The following is a 24,446-nucleotide window of genomic DNA, read 5'->3' as shown; positions in this document are numbered from 1 at the left end:
ATTTTCTGTGCACCTGAATAGGTATTTTTACAGTGTGCTTCAGCACATTCACTAAATTCTGGGGAAAAGTAGCGTCCCTGGCGGTATTCCCAAGTGTAGCTCAGGGTAAAGTTTCAGTACCACAAGCAGTAACCCCGAGCTACACTCAGGCTTACCATGCGGCGCTGCTCTGGGATCTGTTCTTCACTTACCTTGTCCTGCGCTCCCGTAATGTCCCTCCTGCAGTGTCCCCTGTAATGTCCTCCGGCGGATGCCGGCATCTGTCATCTGGGTTCCCTTCCCTGCGAGCGTTGGGACGTACGGGGGATGGAACGGCGGGAAATTTGAAAATGACAAAAAATGATATTCACTAAATACACTAAAATCACATAGTAAAACATTACTGTATCAAAGCATTTCACATACATTTTGTCCCGAGTGCTTTGTCCTGTGCCCTGCCTGCATTTTTACTGTTCTGAGAAATGTCTATGGCGTCCAAAAAGCGTCCCTTTAGGTCAAAATCGGTTTTAGACCGGCTAGAGAACAGCGATAGTAAATCAGAACCACTTGCAGAATTGAGTGATGATGACTCGTGGGGAAATTCGTCATCAGACACTGAAAACGATTTTGCGACTTTGCTCAGTGATGTGCGAACTTGGCGCTATATTTCAAATTTCAGTGTTTTTGGTTTGATTATATTATTATTTATTAAATTATAATTTATGATTTTGTGTCTCAAATTGTAACATACCCGGGATGTTTACTAGACTCTTGTTAGGACAGATTTCAGTGAGTTATTCCTAAAATTTACAGGCCTACAATAAAAAAAAATACATATTTCCATGGGAAAAAATGTACCGCTTTGAGCACAGAAATATGGACATAATCAGACCGCTAGGGAGGTTAATGCAACTGCACTTCTACAGTGCACAGTCTATTTGTCTTTAGTAACTCCACCCCTAGTGTAAAAGCCAAAACAAAATAGCAGTGCTAGTAACTGTATCCCAATAAATACGTATACCTCAAAGTTGCAAAAACATAGATGCATAGTGTCATATTCATCTAATTGTCCCAAAACTCAAGTGTACGCCATTCAAAAAATATCTTCGAATATTCTTCGTGCAACAAGCAAGTGCAATAATCCAAGGTGTTTGTCAGTGTTCTTCACTCAATGGAATAATCCAGAATGTTCAGTCCACATGCAAGTGCACCAAATCTGCTCACCTTCAGCAAATGACCCCGCAAATTACAGGAGGTCCAATGGAGCTTGTGAAGTACCAAAGGTTTATTTTCCAATGGGCCCAATCCTCCCCACAACAGGCAACTTTAGGATTAATCACTGCACTCCTTGCAAGTAACTATACTTAGAGAAAGGAGAAGAGGGCCCATTGCATATACTGATAGACTTTATTGGCCAAATCCACACATTTGCCTGATTTTAGGTCAATGACTCAGAGACCGGCAGGTAACTGGTCAGCAATAGCAGCCTTTAAACATCTTTCACCAAGGTTTTCTTTAAATTAATCTGGTTCCATGAAGTCAAATCAGATTTTGTAACTTGCTTTTTGAGCTAATTTCCTGTCAACATTATGGACTCATGTACACTGCAGCTAATAAACTCACATTTAGGATCTGTTCAGCATTTTTTTCAGCAGCCCCTGAACTCTCCCTAATGTTTTCCTGTGTCCATGTACACATCGTCATTTACAGGCAGTTGAGTTTACATTCGTTTTTTTTTTTAACGCACCAAACTTGCGTTCAGCAGTCGATTATATCAGCATTTCAAATGCAAAACGTTTGTAAACACGGCAAATCGCATTTATAAGCTTTTGCATTTGAATTTTTTTTTTTTTTAACTCTTCCAGTTCCCGATGCTCTCCAGAGCCTTTTTTCATCATGACAAATGCATGGAAAGCATTTTCAAGGTGCACAGATGGACAAAACACTGAACACAGGATGTTCCTACCAAGCTTGTCACACATTGTAATGACCAATTCACACCTCAGACCTCTCCCACCCTTGGACACAAAAGATACGTTAATGACCATTCACACCTCAAATTCCTCATGAAGACTCCCTGCCAGGTGGCCTTAATGACTCAGTCCACCAGACACCTTTCCCACCCTTGGAAACAAAAGAAATGTTATTGAGCAACTCACACCTAGCTAATCTCAACGCATACTGCTGTCTCTGCTTCTACTCTCTGTATTTCTCTGAAACAGTCTGAACTAGTTAATAATTTACCACTGTTCATTGCATTTGGGAGGTTCTCCTGTACTTATCTTTAAAAAACGCTTCTAAACGAGCATAAATGCGTTTTGCAAACGTGGCTAAACAGATGTTTTTTAACCTACGTTTTCCAGCAGTCAGTTTCCATCATTCAGAAGTGTCCTGTCTACATGGGGCCTGAATGCAAAAAAGAAAACCGTTTTAATTCTCTTCAGTTAACCTACACAAATCAACTATTGAAGCCATAAGGGGTGACAGGTGTATAACTTAAAGCAGAACTTCACTCTCTCAATCACCATTGTCTATTTTTAATCCTTATGCTGCTAGCATTAGTAAATGATAGGAAAACATATCATGTGTACTTGTTATAAATTGTTTAACATTTCTTCAGTTACTTCCTGGTTTCCATGCCTAGGCAAATGATGTATTACATCCCAGGAGTCTTCAGGAGGGGAAGATGGGAGGAGGAGTTTTGTCAGCTAAGCACATCCTCCTGCCTGCATGCCTGAGCTAAGGGCAGATGGATTCCAGGAAACAAATGCTGTATGAATCTTACTCAAGATGGCCATGGCCAGAAATGCTAGGGGGTGTTTTCCATAGTGATTTTTCTATGAAGACATGGATGGGTGGGGGAGTTTGCTGTGGATATTAAAAATTAATCAAATAGTGTTTTGGTTTGTGGTTCTCAGATGCAGTGTAGTTCTGCTTTACATAAGTTATCTATTTGTATCCAGACAAGCACACTTGCTGCAAATGGTCATGGTGGCAGCTTGGGGGAAGTAGTAGTGATCAGATTTGTGTTCTAACCTTGCTGAATGTCTTTTCCCCAAGATCGTTTTAGCAGAATTGTCTTCAGCTTCCCTTATTTTTCATGAGTGTCCAATTTGGATAGTAGTTATTTTGTATTTTTTCTGTGCCTTTTTCATGTCAGAAGGCGGGTTTCTGTCTTAGTTAATTTTGCATGTGAAATTATACCTTTCAATCTGTATATTTCCTTTCTCATAATATTTTATCACTTACTGAAAACTTCAGTTACCCATTGCATGATGCGAATATAATTCTCCTTTGGGCAGGTGTTCGAATGCTGGATGGTGAAGTGACTGATGCTGTCGAAGCGAGATCACTGGGTCTCAATCCTAACCACATCAATATCTACAGTGCCAGCTGGGGACCAGAGGATGATGGCAAGACCGTGGATGGTCCAGCCCATCTAGCAGAAGAGGCTTTCGGCAGAGGGGTCACTCAGGTAGACTATACCTTTTTTTTTTTTTACTTTGTCATTTTTGTAAGCTTTGAGGACCCTTCTAAGGTTTTCCCATTTTTTTCCCCCAATTGTTTAACATCACATTCTAAAACAAGTGAGCAGATCCCTGTGAACTTCTCCCTTGCAATGCTGTGTGAATAGATCTTGCAGGTGCTTCATTTTCCAGGCATTGTTCCTGTAGCTGGAGCCATCCAGCACCACTGTGCCAGGATGTAATCTTCCTCTATCATAGCTTGTCAATAAAACATTTTAATTACTCTTTTCACATCATAAAACGGCAATTACTTTTCCGCTCTGAAAATATCAGGCCAAACAGGGAATATATTGTTCTTCTATAGTTACAGATTTATTTTTACCTGTATTGTTTGACAGGTGTTCACTTCCAAGGCATTTTAAGCTTTAGACCTCTCACTGAACCTTTCAGAAACCATTCGACTCAACATTTAATTGGCTTAATGAAATCCATATCCTTATTTATATCCCCACATTTCTGGACGAGCAAGGCATCAATATATTTCCAGCAGGTGGGGCAACATGTGAAATCTGGTGTCTGCGTACGGATTATTGGCTTAGTTTAGGACCAACTTCACACAAAACTGATTATTACAGTTCTGCATGGTTGCTGGCAGGTATTGTATCACAAGTTTGCTTAACCACAGAGGATTTACCCTCCTTCCTGACCAGGCCACTTTTTGCGTTACTTTAACTGACAATTGCACGTTCATATAACGCTACACCCAAATTAAATTTACGTACCTTTTTTTCCACGAATTGAGCTTTCTTTTGGTTGTATTATATCGTTTGTGCGTTTTTAATTTTTTTGCGCTATCAACAAAAAAGACCGACAATTTTGAGAAACTGTTTTTGAATCTTTTTGCTATTAAACATGTCCAGTAAAAAAAAAAAATATTATCTTACATGTCTTTGCTAAAAATAAAATCACAATACGTGTAAATTAATTGGTTTACATGAAATGTATAACATTTACAAATGGTGGAATATATACTGGTATTTGTTTCTTACATTTTTACTAGTAATGGAGGCAATCGGCAAATTATAGTGGGACTGCGGCAGGCATTCTGACACTGGGGGGAACTGACTTGGTGTCACTGACATCCTTAGTGACACTAATACAGTGATCAGTGCTAAATAAAAGCACTGGCACTGGGCAGGAAGGGGTTAACATGAGGGGCGATCAAAGGGTTAACTGTGTTCTGTTTTACTGTGGGCTGTCTGTGTGCTTCACTGTAAGCACACTGCTTTAGATGGCTGTGCTGTGCACAGCCATCCAAAGCAGTGTGCATGAGCTGACAGGGAGGAGAACTGTTTTGTTTACAAACAGTTCTCCTCCCCATCGGAGATGCTCGTGAATCACCAGGCGCCAGCGAGTAATCACTGGCTGGGACCCGGTGATAGCCACAGCCTCGAATGGCAGCGTAGGTAGGGCATGCGCGCCTCGCGTGTGCCCCCTACCCAGAAATGCAAGATCATGTATATAGATGTATTTTTGCACACCCCTGCTGCCCTGTAGCAGTATATCGGGAAGCGGTTAAAGGGCAAAAACACTTTGGAGGAAAAACATTGCAAAACAAAATATAGCATAAACAATTGTTACACAAGCCATATTCTAATTGAATGTTATAAAAATTACATTTCCTTTTCAATATGCAGTCACTGTAATTTTTTTGTAAAATTCAATGCAATACGGCATTCTGAAGTCATTCTGTACCCAGTTGGTGTACAGAAATTTCCAAGAAATGTTATTTCCTGCTTGTGTAATCGACTCACTGTTTTTCCCCAAAAGTTTGTACTAAGATGCAAGTCAAATGTTAGGCACCCCCACTGCATAAGGAGTTTCAAGTTTGGTAAGATACTCCCCAAGGGTTAATTACTTCTAAGGGAATGCAGGCAATGCAGCTTTTCTCATTGGAACACTGAAAGTGTACCAGGCGATTATAATGAACCAGGCTGTTCATTCAGAACCAGTGTCCAAAGGACATGGGGAAATAAAAAGCAAACTTCAGAGCAAAAGAAGCTGGAAATCTGCTATGCAATTTGTTGAAATTCCTGCAATGTACATTGATCACCCAGAGGGGATTTTTTTTTTCTATCAACAAAAGTGTAGCTACTCTTTAACTGGTAAGGCGTCACCATTAATCAGAATTCCCAATTCCATTTTTCCATTTGGCTACTACAAAGCTTGTGTCCTGATTTCCCTGGTGGATTCCCATATCGTAGGATGCACAAATAAGTGTAGTATTGGGCACTGGCACCTGCACCTTAAATAAGAGGAACCAGAAACTGTTAAAGGAACATATTGTAGTTTCAGAGCTGCAAAAAACAGACTGATAATAGTTGTTTGTTATCCTGACCTTTAAGAAGAAAAAATGGTTGTCATCTTGAAAGGTTGGCAGTGAAAAGAATGGATGGGATATGAAAACGAGTGTGGGCATGCGGAATGAAAAAGTCAAGGAAAAAAACAAAGATACCTTCATTGTTTTGGATAGAAGATCTGGCCCTCTTGCTGTATTAGGTTTTGTGTAGGTGGACTTTGATTTTCCTGCAGATTCTCCTCTGGCGCAGTGTGGATGACCAATTTTAGGCTGTTTGACCTGTTTCATTTTGGGTTTCTTTGGAAGCATCAGGTCCTTCTGAGGTTGATTGCAAAAGGCAGTGTTTGTCAATAATGCCCATCTGCACAAGCCCTTACACAGCTGTCTGACGGTAAACTCATAAGTAGTGATGGGCCGAGCACCCCTCTGTTCGGTTCGCAGTCGAATGTTCAAAACGAACTTCAAACAGAGGGGACAATTCACCAAGCAGTATCTCACCGCATCTGAGTATGTGATAAGATACTGCACAGCTACTGAAAATATTCTTTAATGTTTCAGCTGTTAGTGGGGTTCCCTGCTGGCAGCTGAATGTAAAAAGAATTGCCAGGATTGCCTGGCAATTTATTTTTTTTTTTTAACCCCCCCCCCCCCCCCCGATCCATACTAAGCCCTTTGGGACTGGTATGGATTTTGAGGGGAACTTGTACGCCACAATATCAAAAAAATTGCATGGGCTTCCCCCCCAATCCCAAAATCTGTACCAGACCTTTATCCGAGCATGCAGCCCAAGCAGGTCAGGAAAGGGGGGGGGGTAGAAACGAGCGAGCAACAACCCCCTCCTTCCTGAACCATACCAGGCCACATGACCTCAACATAGTGGAGTGCTTTGGGGCAGAGGGGGCTCCCCCCTTCACCCCAAAGCACCTTGTCCCCATGTTGATGTAGACAAGAACCTCTTCCCCACAACCGTGGCCGGTGGTAGTGGGGGGTCTGCGGGCAGGGGGCTTATTGGAATCTGGAAGCTCCCTTTAACAAGGGGGCTCCCAGATCTCACCCCCCTCTATGTGAATGAGTATGGGGACATGGTACTGCTACTCATTCGCAAAAAAAATGTGTAAAAAATGACAGTAGACAGTCTGTGACAAGTCCTTTATTGAAAATAAAAATAAAAAAAGTCCCCTGAAGTGGATCCAATGTCAATCACGATGCCTGCCGCCACCACTGACCCAGAAAAAAAAAAAAAAAAACCCGCTCCACTCTCAACACTGGCTCCCGCTGTCTGCGCTAGGATGACAGTTTTTAAATACTGTGATGATGTCACAAGGGGGCGAGGTCACCCCTGCATCCTTGTGATGTCATCATGTGCTGTGATTGACCTAAAGCATTGCACCTGACTTATGGTCAGGTGCATTGGTCTTGGCCAATCACAATGCACTGTCAGGGCGCAGTGCATTGTGGAGCGTCGCGGGCGAACAGCCTGCCACATGCCCTTACCGTTCGTCTGTTTGACTCAAACATCATGCCCTACACTGCTCTTAAGTATATTGCTCATGTTCTCGTTCTGTGTTATTTTTTGCTTGAACAGGGTCGTTATGGTCTTGGCTCTATATATGTTTGGGCCTCTGGGAATGGCGGGAGAGAACGTGACAGCTGCAACTGTGATGGATACACCAACAGCATCTACACACTGTCCATCAGTAGCACCACCCAGTTTGGCAATGTACCATGGTACAGTGAGGCCTGTTCCTCCACACTGGCTACCACCTACAGCAGCGGGAATCAGAATGAAAGACAGATTGTAAGTATTGTCTCTCTATACTCTATTCTCTAACTGCTAACCTCATAAGAAGGATCTCTTCTTTCCCTAATATTGCCACTTTAGAGAATGTCATGGAATTTGTGATATTAGATGCAAGCTATTATTTTTTTATTTTTTTTTATATAGCGTAAGGAACATTTTGCATCCCCCTTTTATCTTATTTTACCTGATCTCCTGGCCTGTCAGATATTTGGTGTGTAGCATTCACCTCCTACAGGTCTCGCTGTTTAGGTCCCAAGGTTTTCTTCCCAGTAGGTATACTGGCAGCCAGGCACACCATCAGTCACTCTTTGGCTCAATGATTAGTTTAGGGGTATTTTTTTTTATGTGCAGAAATTGAACTTGGATGGGTGCAGGGTAACTGTGGGATACTCCAGCAACGCCAGTTAGTAACTTGAGGACACTTCCCTTCCTTCTGAAAATCTGAGTACAGTCCTTGTAGCTGCAAATATTGGGCTGAGCTACACTAGGACACTATAAACAATCTCCTGTTTAAAGTGGAGTTCCGAGCCCCAACCTCCCCGCCAAAAAAAAATTAAAATTTGAATTTTAATATTAAAACACTTACCTGTCCAGGGATCCAGTGGTGTCCTCACCTCGAGCTGATCAGCTGTCGGGTGCTGGCGCCACCATCTTGACTAAGGGGAACCGGCAAGGAAGCCTTGCGGCTTCTTATTGCACATGTACAAAGCTGAACTTTTGGTTCAGTAAGCTGTGGCAAACTGGGCTGGAAGTGGGACATGTCAAAACCACGTACCCACTCCCTCTTTCCACCCAAAAGGTGCCAAATGTGGCATTGGGGGGGGGGGGCAGATAAAGTCCCCTTTTGGGTGGAACTCCACTTTAAGTAATGCTGACTCTAATGTAAAAAAAAGAGATAACAGCAGAACAGTCACTGGGATCTCTCACACCAGTCTGTATTCACTAATGTCCTTGGATAATTGGATGCCTCCTTCCAATGTCCTCCATACACTTCTCATGTGAAGACTTCAGACCAGATTCCCAAAGGAAGTCTGCCAGTTAGCTTCAGCAAAATAGGGCTCTCAACTAGCAAAGCTGGGACGCCAATGAGCAGTAAAAAGCGCAACTGGACTGCCCAGAAGGACAGAAGCCGTTCAGACTGCGATCTCCTCCTCCTGAGCAAGAACCCCTCTGTTCCAGGCCCCAAATTATTAATACTCCCAGCTACAATCTGGGCTGCCTCCCCCAGGGATTGGTTTGGCTTGCATAAATATTGAGCTGCTGATTTGACTCTCCCAGCTAACTACTTTCCAGAACCCTATAGAAAACAGGGGAAAGCAGTCAATCCAGCAAGCAGTGAGACGCAGAACAGCGCAACGTAATCAAAAGCATCTCAACTGATTACATTGGAGCTAAGAACTAAATTTACTTCACCTAGCTCCTATCTAGGGGGGTGCTACAGGTACATACATTTAAAGAAGAATTCCAGGTATGGATATCTTTACATATTTACATTGGTCCAGCTTGGACCAATGTAATTATGCTTATACCATATCTGTGGGATCGCTCTAGAAGCTTGCAATCACTGTAACAGGCACCGCTACTCCAGTGATCCCCACTAGAAGATTCCGGGTTCTGTACAGAGTGGCTGTCCTGTTGCATTGTGAACACAGGAATTCGGCTGCTTGGCCTGGGCACCATTCAGAAAATGCTTTGCATTTGTTTCAGTGAATGCAAAGCTATCTGTGGTCACAGTGCTGCTGGACAACTGTTTAGCACGGGACCTGGAAGCTCGTAGAGATCACTGAAATGGCGATCTCTACTACAGTGACTTTCAGCTTCTAGAGGAATCCAGTGGGTATGGGATATGCATAGTAACATTGGTCCAAGTTAGACCCATGTAAGTACTGTATGTAAAAATATCCATACCTGGAATTCTTAAGGCGGAGTTCCACTCACGCTGTAAAAAAATAAGTCAGCAGCTACAAAAACTGTTAAAAACCAGTCACCTGCATTGTCCCCATATTTTTTGTTGTCCCCGCCGCAGCCTGTTTCACCGGCCGTCCTGTATTCCAGGAGGCTTGCATCTTCAGTGTGGGTACCCGGCTTCACAGCCGGGTGCCCACTGAGCATGCGTGAGTAGTGCTGCGCTTCCTGAATGGCCCCATCGTCTTCTGGGTCCTGTCACGTGTCCCACAAGACTTCAGGGAGGGTAGGAGGACAACTTCTGTTTCCGATCGCAGCGGAAGTGGGTAACTGTCAAATACCCCCCCTCCCCGCTCCCCAAAGGTGCCAATCCTTAATGGGGAGCGGGGGGGACCAATCTTTAAAGTGGAACTTCCCCTTTTGGAACTCCACTTTAAGATATGGCTAGATATAAAATTAATAAACTACAAAGTCTTTTTGTAATCTTCCATGGCAAACTAAAGCAGCACTTAGAATGCGGCCACCTGGGCTGTGATTATGAAGCATTGACTATATTTCATAATCTGTAGCTCTAGATTGTCACACATTTGTTTATAATTCAGCTTTCTTTTATTACTAGCAACATCTGTTGACCACAAACTAATATGATGCAAAGATTTTGTTCTATGGGCAATTAGTTGCATGCAAAGCAATATTTGTTCATTATGTTTTAGTTGGAAGGAGGGGTACGTTTTTGTTACTAATCCTATTGTAGCACATGTGATCCTGATGTAACCCCTTTGATACATTAGGCTCTTTGTTTAGTAACTTAGTGAATCCACGAAGAAATATCTGCTTTCAGATGGTTAAATGCACTAAAGCTTGGTTGCTGTAGTATACTTCTATATCAAACAAAATATGACTGTGCTTAACAAGGCTTAACCTGCCATGTGTCTCCACAATTCCTTTCCCTTTAAACTCTCCCCTACCTCATTTGTCACGTTAGTTTGAATCAGCAGCATTAGACTGGACTGCTTCCATCTTCTATCTGCCAGTTGGACGCCCCTGTTCCAAGCGTGTTCTTTTCTGTTTGCCTTGCGGTTCACAATGCATTCATAATGTTTCAACATACAGCCTGAACAAAGTGTATTTGTTTGCTATGGCCTAGATCCAGTCGTTTTTGGATAAAGAAATAGATGGCCAGTGTAGCCTGTTAATGTGTTTTTTGTTTTGTTTTTTTTTCTTTTATCATTTGCTCTAACTTGATAACAGATTTCCAGAGCAGTAAGTGAAATTAGTACTGATGTGGATGATGATGAGTTTTCATGAATCTTTTTTAATAATAAATTTTAAAATGGCAAGAAAACGCATAGATTTTTGGTTAATAGACTTTTTATAGTGGTTACATATACCCAGTGAAGTGACTAGTCTCAGGTGATCCACATAGAAGCAATTCCTCCTACGTAAGTTGTACTAGTTTATCTGCAGTACTTTCTTCTCTAAAGCTGTTCAAATTTTACACATTAAAGGCTATTTCTGAGCTTGAGAAGACAGGATGTGGAATCTGTCACACACTGCACAAGGAGCAGGAAACTGGGTGTAATCTGAGACTTGAGTGGAGGGAAAGGACCCCCCCACACACACACACACACAGTCTCCTAGGGAAACATACATGGCTGAGGCTTTTAGTTGTCTGCTGGGGATGGGGGGCAGGTCTTTTTCCTGAGATTCTGTGGTGTCCGCATAGACTGTTAGAAGTGACTCTAGCAGAGGAATGACAGGACAGACAGAAATCACACTCAGTACTTATGTTGAGGTAAGTACACACTATAGAAGGATGTGCTTTGTTCCTTTTAATTTTAGAAGTTTACAAACCCTTAATGAAGGGGTCTCCAAACTTTATAAGCAAAGGGCCAGTTCACCATCCTTCAGACTTTAGAGGGGCCAGACTGTGGTCAGTGGGAGTTGAAAATGCCTGGCATAAGTTAGAATAGACAATGCGTCAGGCTTGGTGGTCATTTAGCGTAAAAACATTAATTGTGCCCTATTGTTGCTGTAAGTGGAGGGAATTATGCCCAATTGTTGGTGTCAGTGGGAAGAATGGTGTCAGTGGAAGAAATTATGTCCATTTGTTAGTGTCATTGAAAATTATGGTGCCTCATTGTTGATGTCAGTAGGAGGAATAGTGGATTATATCAGTGGGAGCAATAGTGACCAATGGCCAGATCAAAGCAAGCAGAGGGCCACATTTGGCCCACGAGCTGCAGTTTGGAGACCACTGCCTTAATGCAACAGAGTATCAAAGTGTAATCAATGGTTTTGCAGCAAAGGAAAATTATTGAACCGCCATAATACAAAACCTTCTGGTTTTCCAACAGCATATATGCTAGCATGATCAAAACTGGTTAGAAATTCAAATCACAAAGGTTTTTTTTATTTCTGTTGGGTGCTTATGCAATTGCACTTTATCAATCCATTAAACCTCATGGAATCAATATGTTCTCATGCACCATATGGTGCCTTCATCAATTGATTTGGCTATCTGATCATTTGCAAATGATTGAAGAAAAGTTCCGCCATTCAAATTTCTGTCAATAGCACAATATTGAAATTGAGCATAAATTAATCAATTGCGTCTGAGCAGGTGCAGCCAGTACAAGGTTTTTGGTATAAACATTAGATTACAGTTTATTTGTATCCCATTATGTGTTGCTCAGCCTTTGAGCAGTTAATTCATGATCTCGCTGCACGTTAAAGACAACCTGCCACTACCTGTGCAATTTAAAAGAGCATTTTGAATAAAAATACTGCTCATGCAGGTGATAAAATGTGATGCTAACAAAGCCAGTACTTCTGATCTACAGTCATACAAAGCAAGTACAAGCTATTGAAATTGTTTTACTTTTTCAACATATTTGAATCTTGATTAAAATAGTACCCACAGCTAGGAGTTGCATACAGTACTTGACACATAAAACTGGTATGGCGTATTAATTTTCATGATCTAAATCAGTGGTCTCCAAACTGTGGCCCAGGGGCCAGATGAGGCCCTTTGCTTGCCTCTATCCGGCCCTTGGGACATTATTCCTTCAACTGACACCAATGATGAGGCACTATTCCTCCCACTGTCACCAACGATGGGGCACTATTCCTCCCACTGTCACCAACGATGGGGCACTATTCCTCCTACTGTCACCAACGATGGGGCACTATTCCTCCCACTGTCACCAACGATGGGGCACTATTCCTCCCACTGTCACCAACGATGGGGCACTATTCCTCCCACTGTCACCAACGATGGGGCACTATTCCTCCCACTGGCACCATCCCTGGGGCACTATTCCTCCCACTGGCACCATCCCTGGGGCACTATTCCTTCTGTTAAAACCAATGATAGGGCAGGGTTTACTCCCACCTATGCAGAGACATTTTCTACTCCCACTAACCAAAGTGCGGCCCCCCTAAAGCCTGAAGGACAGTAAACTAGCCCTTTGTTTAAAAAGTTTGGGGACCCCTGATCTAAATTAACAAATTGTAAATTTGCCATATGAGAAAAGTGAGCACACCCCTACGTTTACAACCATTTTAAATCCATTATATTAGAATTTGGTGTTCCAGATTAGGTGCAGATAATTACAAGGTCCTTATGGAGTATGCAGTTTAAACCTCTCTCATTTAAACCTTTGACATCTAGGCTGTAATGTACTCTTTGCTATTGACATGTTGTTTCATTATGCCAAAATCAGTAAAGCTCTCTAAAGCCCTCGTAAAGAAGACTGTATATGCCAGAGTCTGGCAAGGGATTTAAAAAAGATTGCCAAATGATTTGAAAGCAATCATTACACTGTAAGGGAAATAATTTGTAAGTGGTATAAATTTCAAACAACTGCTAATTTGCCTAGGAATGGCTGGTCCAGAAAAATCAACCTAAAATCTGGCCATCTGATGCTACAAGAAAAAAAAATCCTACAGGATCCCCAGAGTTTCATTATGAAGGTCTTCAGGTAACTTTTGAAACTGATGGGATCGAAGTGCATGCACCTGCAATCATCAGAAAGAGATTGCATCAATTCAACTTGCGTGAGAGGCTTGTTAAGAAAAAGCATTTGCTGTCCAAAAAAAAACCTTTAGAGCCTGATTACAGATTGCCATCGAACATAAAGACAAGGCCTTCTGGAATAACCTGCTCTACCAAAGATATAGTTGTTTGCCCAAGTAATGCGGAAAGCAGCATTTCAAGAACCTCATGCCAACTGTGAAGCATGATGATGGAAATGTTAAGGTTTGATGTTGGTTTGCTGTTACAGGGCCTGAGAAACTTGCAATGATCGAGTCAACTATATATTCTGCATCATATCAAAGTGTGCTTGATAAGAATGTGATGCCAAACATTGTAGTTGAAACAGAAATGAGCTTTTCTACACAATAATGATCCACATCAGAATAGCAAATCCACCAAGGGATGGTCAAAAAGAGGAAAATAGAGGTTTATGGATTGTGGGGAGATTTTGAAATGGGCAGTGCATGCAAGGAAACCCACGAACCTTTAGCAACTGAAGAAATTTTGCATGAAAAAGTAGTCAGACATTTCAGTCAAGGGGTCAGAGACTGGTGGGCAATTATACAAAATACCAGCATTTGATGCAAAAGGTGTATTTTTTCCACAGTACACAATTACTGTACATCTATTGATATATTTTTGTTGAAAAAAAAAATAATCAAAAAGGCAAATTTTTCTTGTGTTCATGGTCTCTTTAAGCACTGGTTGAATAAAGATCTAATGTTAGCTTGTTTTAATATGTTGAAAGTCAACATTTCACATGGGCTGTACTTAATTTTCACATGGCTGTATGAAATTGTTCTGGGCTGGGGATTCAAACTTTAGACCATTGAATCAATATGAGAGTCGGGCAACTAGCATTTCAGAAGAAGTCTGATACAACTTTTTCTTTACATGTAATCTTGACCTCTGTTCAAGTATCATATTATTTGTTCACATTTCTGCGTAACTTCACTGTGTTTTCATCTAGTAAAACATTTGCTTTGAGGTCCAACGTCTATAGACAGATGGGAATTTTATCATAAATATTTTGTTCTGTTCTTTAACATTTACCCATCACTCCAATGAACTAGAGGCGCAGATGTTTTGTATGCTGTATTTCAGAAGATGCAACATTTAAGATGAATGGGATATTGTTGTGTCAATTTATGCCACAGTGCTGACACCTGATCCAAATTAATAGTTCACGTAAATATGTTTTCAGCTTTGAATATGCATTTGAACTAGAAGAGTGTTGGTGATAAATCTACTATGTGGTTTCCTGCTGTTACCCATCTCAGCTGTTCATTTTATATCCTATGTGAACACACTTAAAGCCCAAATGAACTTTCAGTTTAAATTGGCTAAATACGTTCCAGGTCCATCAAAACAAGACTTTCAAAGATGTACTATTTGTTTTCTTTACAAGCAGCCACAGCCTGACTAGAAAAGCCTGACCCCTGCCAGCATGCCACAGAGAAGAACATTTGCTTTCTTTGCTAAAATGGTGGTCTTTCTGCAAGGGTTTAACACATCCCCTTACAGGATAAGTTCACCTTTGGGAACATGTTACATGTTCCACCTGTTTTTAGGGGGGAACATGTAAGATGTTCCCATAGCTGCCACCCCCCCTTTGACAGTATGGAGAAACTTCTTCCCGTATTATCTGTCAAATTTAAAAACTGCACGGCCGTGTGGGGCTCCACCCACATGGCCACGTCACTCATTCACAAAGTTCTGTGAGTGCCTACAAGTCCCGGCTGCCTTAGTGGCTGTCGGCTTGTAGTTTTCAGTAAAGCTGTGGAGTGCCATGATAGTTCATTGAAGCTTCCTGTCAGAATATCTGCTTGCTCATAAATCCCGTACGGCAAACAAATATTCTGACAGATCTGCAGGAGGCCTGCATGGCATCAGTGATCTACTGATCAATGGTGCAATGCTTTCCAGGCTTCTGCAGACAAAAATAATAAATGCACATTTTTTAGTTAACCTGCAAAAAATGTGCGTGTATTATTTTAGTCAAAAAGGTGAACCTATCCTTCTAAGTCCCAGCTTTAGCTTTTCAATCAGCAGAGTGCATGAGATTTGCCGACTGGGGAGCTGTAGCTTAGACCCAACAAAGTCAACACCAAGTCATTTATTTATTCCAACCGTCTGAAGGACATTGAGCTAGCCTGTTGTTTTGGGATTCCTGCTTTAAGTGTTCTGTAATGTGCACTACAACAACCATGTGAAGAAAGGAACAATGCATCAAATGGTTTCCAACCCAGCAGCTTTAGTGTTGTAGTGAAAAAGGCAGATGGTGCCACTTATCCGGAATCTAGAACATAGAGCCTCACCAGCACATTATAAGCTCAAAATAGAACCATTTCATTTTATTATTTATGTATTACAGGTACTTGTATAGCGCCAACAATTTACGCAGCACTTTACATATATATTGTACATTCACATCAGTACCTGCCCTCAAGGGGTGTACAATCTAAGCTCCCTAACTCACATTTATACATACAGTTGTGCTCAATAGTTTGCGCACCCTATTAGAATCCATGAAATTGTGGCATTGATATTTAAAATATGACTGATAATGCCAAAAAAAAAAACAGTTTTATTTAAGTGCAGTGATTAGAGATGAGCGAATCGAACCAGGCGAACCGGAATTCGAGTCGAATTTCAGGAAATATTCGATTCGCGTCGAATCCGAAATTTTGCCTACTTCAGGTGCGCGAATCGAATATTTCCCGATCAGCCGGCAAAAGTGTCCCTGCAGTGAGCTCCGCTATTTCTGACAGTTCTCTGACAGAAGGAACACATGTTTAGCGGTTGAAACATTGTATCTATTAGTTTCCATTTAGGATACAGATGTTTCAACCGCTGTACATGTGAAGAAGCTGTCAGAGACAGCTGTCAGAGTCTGCAGCGCTCCTCTAAGTGTATCCGCAGAATGTCATTTATGGAAAAAAATAGATACCATGTTTCAACCGCTGTATGGAGTGAATGTTCCATAACTGTCAGAAATAGACTATTTATGACAGTTCTGGGACATTCACTCCATACAGCGGTTGAAACATTGTATCTATTTGTTTCCATTTGTTTTCATCTCCAAGGGCATTTAAATTAAAGGTACAGTGTTCTGCACTAATTTAAAGGCTCTCTGAAGCCTAGAAACCCTTTTAATAAGTTAAATTCGTAGCGAATTAATTCGCATCGAATCAAATTTCATACTGGAATTCGCCGAATCAGCCGAATCGAATTTTTGAGAAATTCGCTCATCTCTAGCAGTGATCATATGAAGCCATTTATTATCACATAGTTGTTTGGCTCCAGGTTCATTTACCCTGGAATGTTTGGCCTTGGTACAGTCACACAAGGTGACATACACAGGTTAAAATGGCAATTAAAGGTTAATTTTCTACATCTGTGGCTTTTAAATTGCAATTGGTGTCAGTGTATAAAATAGTTAGTGAGGTTGTTAGCTCTCACATGGATGCACTGAGCAGGCTAGATACTGAGCCATGGGGAGCAGATGATAACCCTCAAAAGACCTGTTTGACAAGGTAATGGAACTTTATAGAAATGGAAAAGGATATAAAAAGATTTCCAAAGCCTTGAGTATGCCAGTCAGTACTGTTCAATCACTTATTAAAAAGTGTAAAATTCAGGGATCTCTTGATACCAAGCCAAGGTCAGGTAGACCAAGAAAGATTGTAGCCACAATTTCCAGAAGAATTATTCAAGATACAAATAAAAACCCACAGGCAAGCTTGGCAGTAATACACACTGCTCTGGAAAAACAGTGTGGTTGTTTCAAAGAGGACAATAAGACAATACTTAAACAAAAATGAGCTGCATGGTTGATTTGCCAGAAAGAAGCCTTTACTGCTCCAATGCCACAAAAAAGCTCTGGCAGCTCCACCATGCAGCTAATTTGTGTTCAAGTATCGTTGTATTGTCCTCCTTTAAAACAACCACACCATCTTATTGTCACAATTTCTGTCTATGTAGCCAACCTGTCCTCGCTTCTCTCACCACCGGATCCAGGGAAATAAAGCTATTGACAAAGAAGTGTTTAAGCCATATTTCTGAAGTTTAATGCACTGAACAATGAGTGATATACAGAAACTCAACAGGCATTGCTTAATTAGGATAACCAACGAAACATTACACTCTTATCAGTATAGTTACGCGAGAAGCAGAAATTGCAGTAGCAGAGGGGCACCATATAAGGTGAATCAGTTTTCCAAATGAAAGCAATTCCTGAGAAACAAAACTAAAGCTGTTAAATATTCAAGATGGAGGCATTCTATAAAATGAATGCCAGTTTAATAGATATATTTCCTTACACTGTCTTTTTCCAGAGCAGCCTGTATTCTCCTGAGGTTACATTTGGGTTTTTCTTTGCATCCTGAACAATTCTTCTGGCAGTTGTGGATGCAATCTTTCTTGGTCTACCTGACCTTGGCTTGGTTTCAAGAGATCCCTGAATTTCCCACTTCTTAATAAGTAATTGAACAATACTGACTGGCATATTCAAGGCTTTGTATACCCTTTTAAATACAAGGTTTTTTTTAAGAGCTTGTCTTTTAAGTGCCATCATATCTACTACCGTTTAAATCATAATCTTACTACTGTAGGTCACCATGCTGTTTCAGCAATGTTTCCCTAAATGAAGAGCAGCAAAATAATTCAATCTGTTTGCAATAATTTTTCAGTAAATGTATACACTGAAAGGTCAGACTGGTAGAGTCCATGTAAAAATGCTGTCATGGCTACTTGTCACAGTATGTCTTTAGCCCGCTGTTGGTAACATGCCCGTTTCCTGTTGGGTGTATTCGAGTTGTGTGTTCTGATCAGGCTGTTTTCTCTTCCATCAGGTAACAACAGATCTAAGACAGAAGTGTACAGACTCTCACACAGGAACATCTGCATCTGCTCCATTGGCTGCTGGAATTATCGCTCTGGCTTTGGAAGCAAAGTATGTATTTTATGTTTTACATGCTTGTGGTAAACATTGTGACCTTTAGATGCTAGACTGATTATGAACACACAGATGTGAATGGTCTGGATAAAAGCTGAATGTAATGGGCAAAAGGTCTGGATGAGATCTGAATGTGATGGGCTTAAGGTCTGGATGAGATCTGAATGTGATGGGTGAACAGTCTGGATGAGATCTGAGTGTGATGGGTGAAAGGTCTGGATGAGATCTGAATGTGATGGGTGAAAGGTCTGAATGAGATCTGAATGTGATGGGTAAAAGGTCTGGATGAGATCTGAATGTGATGGGTGAAAGGTCTGGATGAGATCTGAATGTGATGGGTGAAAGGTCTGGATGAGATCTGAATGTGATGGGTGAAAGGTCTGGATGGAAGCTGAATGTGATGGGTGAAAGGTCTGGATGGAAGCTGAATGTGATGGGCTTAAGGTCTGGATGAGATCTGAATGTGATGGGTGAACAGTCTGGATGAGATCTGAATGTGATGGGTGAAAGGTCTGGATGAGATCTGAATGTGATGGGTGAAAGGTCTGGATGAGATCTGAATGTGATGGGTGAAAGGTCTGGATGGAAGCTGAATGTGATGGGTGAAAGGTCTGGATGGAAGCTGAATGTGATGGGCTTAAGGTCTGGATGAGATCTGAATGTGATGGGTGAACGGTCTGGATGAGATCTGAATGTGATGGGTGAAAGGTCTGGATGAGATCTGAATGTGATGGGTGAAAGGTCTGGATGAGATCTGAATGTGATGGGTGAAAGGTCTGGATGAGATCTGAATGTGATGGGTGAAAGGTCTGGATGAGATCTGAATGTGATGGGTGAAAGGTCTGGATGGAAGCTGAATGTGATGGGTCATTTTTTTCTGATCAGCCAGCAGGCCGATTGGAGACAAACAGATTCCTCCATCCACACAATCTTCCCTGCTGTGCTACTGTATTCTGACATTGGGACTGTCAGAATACACTAATCAGCGCTGCAGCGGCTGATCAAGAAGTTTACCGACATTCCCGATCGAACAATTGAGTTCTGTTGAACAAGAATAGCCATACATAGATCGAAATTCAGCCAGTCCCTGCTGGACCCGGATATTTTCAGTCAATATATGGCCAGCTTTAGGCTTATTAGATTAGACAGAAGTGAAAGGGCTGAAAATAGGTTAGGCTGTATATCAGGTTAGGTTCTTATCCTTTTATGCTGGTTAGGCATAATAATAAGCGCAAACATCATTTAAAGTGCATCTACAATGCAAACACATAGTTGGGAACATTCTTCCAGCTTGAAAAGGTAAAATGTACCAGCATCATTATAATAGTAATAAGTTGTCATATACCACAAACTCCTCCTCTAAAGGGATCTATCATGAATGTTGCTGTATTGGCTTTTGTGCATCTTCTGTATAGGGTTGGGGGAACCTTCTGGCAGAGACTCAATCCGTGATCTCCTTGTTGCCTATCTGTAGCAAGCTGGCTATCCGTCTAGGAGAAACATTCATATTGTGTGGATTTGGGATCTATGCTCCCTTCATCAACACATATTGAATGTTCACTAACCTTTCAAATAGTGGATGATTTGTTTTTAATTGCCTTTTTTATAGAGTGGCCTGCACGGCCAGATGACAACCAAAGCAGCAGATCGAAACATCACATAAGATCCCCGTTGCTTCAGATACCTGTAATTTATATAAGGAAACTGGTATAGAGACAAATCTGTGCACTGATATCTTTCAGCCTTTCCTTTTAAACATTGCTAGTTGCCTAGCTATCAAGCTGATCCAACAGCTTCAGTACTTTGATCAATGCCCTGGAACAAGTATACAGGTCAAGAGTTCTGATTCCAACTGCCATTTGCAGATTGCACCTGCTTTGAGTCAAGTCTGATACTCACAGCATTGAAGCTGGTGAAAGCCATGCAATCAGCATTTTAAGGAAGAAGTCAGCAATGACAGCATCACTATTTCTCTCAGTGCAGGTTTCCCTTAAACACACCATAGCTTAAGAAAAAAGCTAATATATAATCAGTGCACTTGCAAGTTTGTAATTTAATGTCAATAAAAATTACATTTTGCTTTCAATCTGCAGCCACTGTAATTTTCTAAACCTCAATTAAATGCATTATGGCAACTTGGAGATGTTCTGTAAACCATCGGCATCCAGAATCCCTGCTGAAATACATTTTCTGGTTGTATTGTTGGTTCACTGCTGTTCTCAGAAGTCTGCTTAAAGATATGTCACATTTTTGACATTCCCTAAATTCTCTAGAACAGCCTTTCTCAACCAGGATTCCTCCAGAGGTTGCCAGGGGTTCCTTGAGCAATAGGCAATTCTTGTTTCTCAGATCAGTAACCACTGACACCGAAGATCTTTTTAGCGATGTGTAAGGGAGAATTATTCTCAATGACCACCAATGTAAGTAACTTTCTTCCCGGTGACCATCATGCCAATATACTGTGAGCTATAGATATAGTAGTTTAGTAGGGGTTCCCTGAGCCTGGAAAGTTGTTTCAAATGTTCCAGGTTAAAAAGGTTGAGATTGGCTTCTCTTGAATATAATGGTCTTACAACCGCCTAAACACTTAATTACCACATAAGTGCAAATATTTTACATCTTAAATTGATAAAGACCATATTTTGCCATCAAGAACCCAAAATACAAGGCGATTTTTAGGAAATGTTCACACATTTTTTGGGAAAGGGTACTCTTTCATGGTTTGGTGTCAGTAATGTCCCTGTTGGCTTTATTTGGGCAGTGAGGTGCTTTGCCTGCTTTCTTTCCTGTATCAGAACAATTGCATAGTGACATTATTTTTATACCAAATATATATATAGTGTTATTTTCTGAGGTCTTATTGACGTGATGAGATTTTGGTACAACTGGGTCAAAACTGTTCAAATGTTATGCCCATGCCTCCATTGATGACCAGCTGAGTGATAAAAATGGGAAAATAGCCCTTTCTGTGATATTAATTGGAAGGGTAGACTGGCTTTCCATTACACTTCCCACCCTGGGAAATATTTATGAAAAATCAAGACTCCCTGGTTGCTTTGAGGATATTTATTTTCATATGCCACAGAATTGTTACAGATGTGCGAATCTGAACCGAATACTATATTTTCAGGAAAAAAAATAGGATTCTATTGTGAGAGCAACACGTTCTTTTTCCTTTTTATTTCAGTAATAATCTCACCTGGAGGGATATGCAGCATCTAGTTGTACGAACATCAAACCCAGCCCATCTTAACACAAATGATTGGGCCACAAATGGAGTTGGGCGGAAAGGTAATCGGAACACATCTAGATCAAAGTTTCTCAACTGTACTATAGTAAGCCTTCTTTAACAAAAATATGTTAATTTTCAAAGTGGAAGTTAAGGCTAATATAAATCCGGTTAAAAATGTTGCTTCCCCACTACTCATGCTCATGCTGCATATTGTTTGTAAAAGAGTTCCGTGTAAAGACCTTCTTATCAGCTTTGGTGCATCAACGTGATCTCTAGGTTTCAGCAAGCGGCTGCTGCAGCAGATGGGAAGGAGTGCCGACAACAAGAGGGCAATAAAAGCTGGTCAGTGATGTCATGGCTCCAGGAATTCAACCCCAATTACTGACAAGTCACTGAAACGGGGAGCTGAATCTTAGCAATCACATGACCACACTGAAGATGATTATAAAAAAATATATTTACACTGAAGTATTTTATAAACAGTATGCAATATAGATATGGTGGGGGGAGCAACAATTTTAAATTTTATTAGGCTTGACTTCAAGTGCAACTACCCATAAACAATCAGAATTTGTTGTATTGGTCTTTTTTTTTTCTTTTTTTTTTTTCTTCTTTAGCAAAGTTGGTTTCAGTTGGGCTACCACCTAAGGAAGTATTCCAGGTATGGATATTTTTGCATAGTTCTATTGGTCCAGCTTGGATCAATGTAGCTATGCATATGCCATACTGGTGAGATCCCACTAGAAGCTGGAAATCACTGTAGTAGACACTGGTACTACAATAGTCTCCACTTGCTTCGGGGTCTGGTGCTGGGTGGCTTCCCTGCTGCATTGTGAAAACAGGCGGTCACCCACTTGGCATGAGCACCATTCAGAGGTGGCTTTGCATTTTCGTAATGAATGCAAAGCAATCTCCGATTGAAACGGTGGAGGGGCTGAGTGGTGATGTCATGCTCTCCACCTTGTTCAATCAAAGAGTGCTTTTCCATTCATTGAGAAAATGCAGAACATTCTCTGAATTGTGCCTGTGCCCAACTGCCGACCTTCTGTGTTCACAATGCAGTATCGCAGCCACTTTGCACAAAACCCGAAAGCTCATGGAGATCATTGTAGTAACCGTGCCTTTTACAGTGATTTCCAGCTTCTAGCAGACTCCCACAGGTATGATATATACTGTACATAGTTACATTTGTCCAAGCTAAATCAATGTAACTATGTAAAATATTGATGCCTGGAATTCTTCTTTAAGAATAGGCACTTCTAAAAGTACTACTTAGTGAATAAAGTCAAATATATTTGTATGTTAGATTTTTGGCATGGGTTTATTTTATATTATTTCAAGTAATCCTAAAAGCAAGTATACACACACACACACACACATATACACTGTCAAACCACCCAAAAAAATAATACACACCCAGGCAATAGGCATTTATAAATAGACTTGAATACAATTAACTCACTAATTATGCATATTCTGTATATTGTAGTTAGCCATTCATATGGATATGGACTACTGGATGCTGGGGCCATGGTGACTCTGGCCAAAAATTGGACCACTGTGGGACCTCAGAGAAAATGTGTCATTGATATTCTCACGGAGCCAAAGTGAGTAAACGAAACTCAGTCTCTTCTTTTGAAGTCAGCTGTTAATATTGTAAAAGTAACACCAGAGTACAAAGAGAAAACAGACGTTCATGGGAATGTATGCTGAGAAAAGGTAATAGAAAGATTCAACAAGGGAGACCTTCACCATGCTGGAAACATCAATGTCAAACTGCTGGTCAACTTGACCCAAGTTTCTTAATCATGAGGGTGTAAAGTGCTAGTCAACATAAAATGCTGCATATAAAGATAAATCCTTTGTACTGTTAATGATTCTGCTTTAAAGTGGTTTTGTGGATTATTTCATGATTAGTCAATTCCAGAACTTGACAACTGGAGGATGCAAGTAAAGATGTGTTACTTTATTTCTTTTGATGAAACTCTACTCCGTCCTTTCTCAACCAGGGTGCCATAGAACTCTAGAATTACACCAAAGAATGTTAGGGGCTTACTTGAGGAATTATCAGTTTCTTCCTCTCAGACTGACTCCAATTATCTTTTTATCTACCTGCAAGGGGAATTCTTCCTAATGATCACAAATGTAAGGAATGTTTTACCTAATGACCATTATACTAAAGTACCGTGAGTTGTAGACATAGTAATTATTAGCAGGGGTTCCATTCCATTTTACAAAGGTTGTGAGAGGCTGCTCTACACCATGTATCAAAGTCTGGTATAAGAAATGTTTTGACCCATAGTAGCTAATTCCCTTCAAACCTTGTATAGATAATGCATTGGGGAATAAAAGGGAGAACCAATTTGATGACTGGAAGAACACAGACAGTTTTTTCATTTCATTCTCTTTAATAGGTAAGACCAGATGTGTCGAGATAGGACTGTATTTATATCTGAAGTATGTATGTTCTACTTCAATCGTCACAAAAATACTGTCTCAACTTATGAAGGGAATAATACTTCTTTCCCAGAAACCCTTCTTTTAGCAAGCGCTTATCAGTATGCATGGAATCTCAAACACCGGGCTCAGTGGCAGTTACACATTCTGCACCAGGCTGTGTTTTTTAGGAATGGCACTTATAATTTACAACGCACATTGAAAGATGAATTGTCCGATGAATTGAAGTGGAATTTATTGTGAGCCATGG

The 24,446-nt window shown here is 40.9% G+C and overlaps 1 protein-coding gene across 1 annotated transcript in view; it reads left to right on the top strand.

Annotated features, from left to right (window-relative positions):
• The window catches only part of FURIN (furin, paired basic amino acid cleaving enzyme), a 337,561-nt gene that overhangs the window by 272,650 nt on the left and 40,465 nt on the right, over positions 1-24,446 (top strand). The window contains exons 8-12 of the mRNA XM_089689379.1: positions 3,282-3,454; positions 7,391-7,603; positions 18,404-18,504; positions 21,695-21,798; positions 23,229-23,346. Of these exons, the coding sequence (XP_089545505.1) occupies positions 3,282-3,454; positions 7,391-7,603; positions 18,404-18,504; positions 21,695-21,798; positions 23,229-23,346 (709 nt within the window). The remainder of the gene's footprint in view (positions 1-3,281; positions 3,455-7,390; positions 7,604-18,403; positions 18,505-21,694; positions 21,799-23,228; positions 23,347-24,446) is intronic.

This window comes from Staurois parvus, unplaced genomic scaffold (assembly GCF_062004578.1).
Source record: "Staurois parvus isolate SC_StPar_1 unplaced genomic scaffold, SC_StPar_1.0 ptg000472l, whole genome shotgun sequence".
Lineage (NCBI taxonomy): Eukaryota > Metazoa > Chordata > Amphibia > Anura > Ranidae > Staurois > Staurois parvus.
This window is presented reverse-complemented; position numbering and strand designations above follow the sequence as displayed.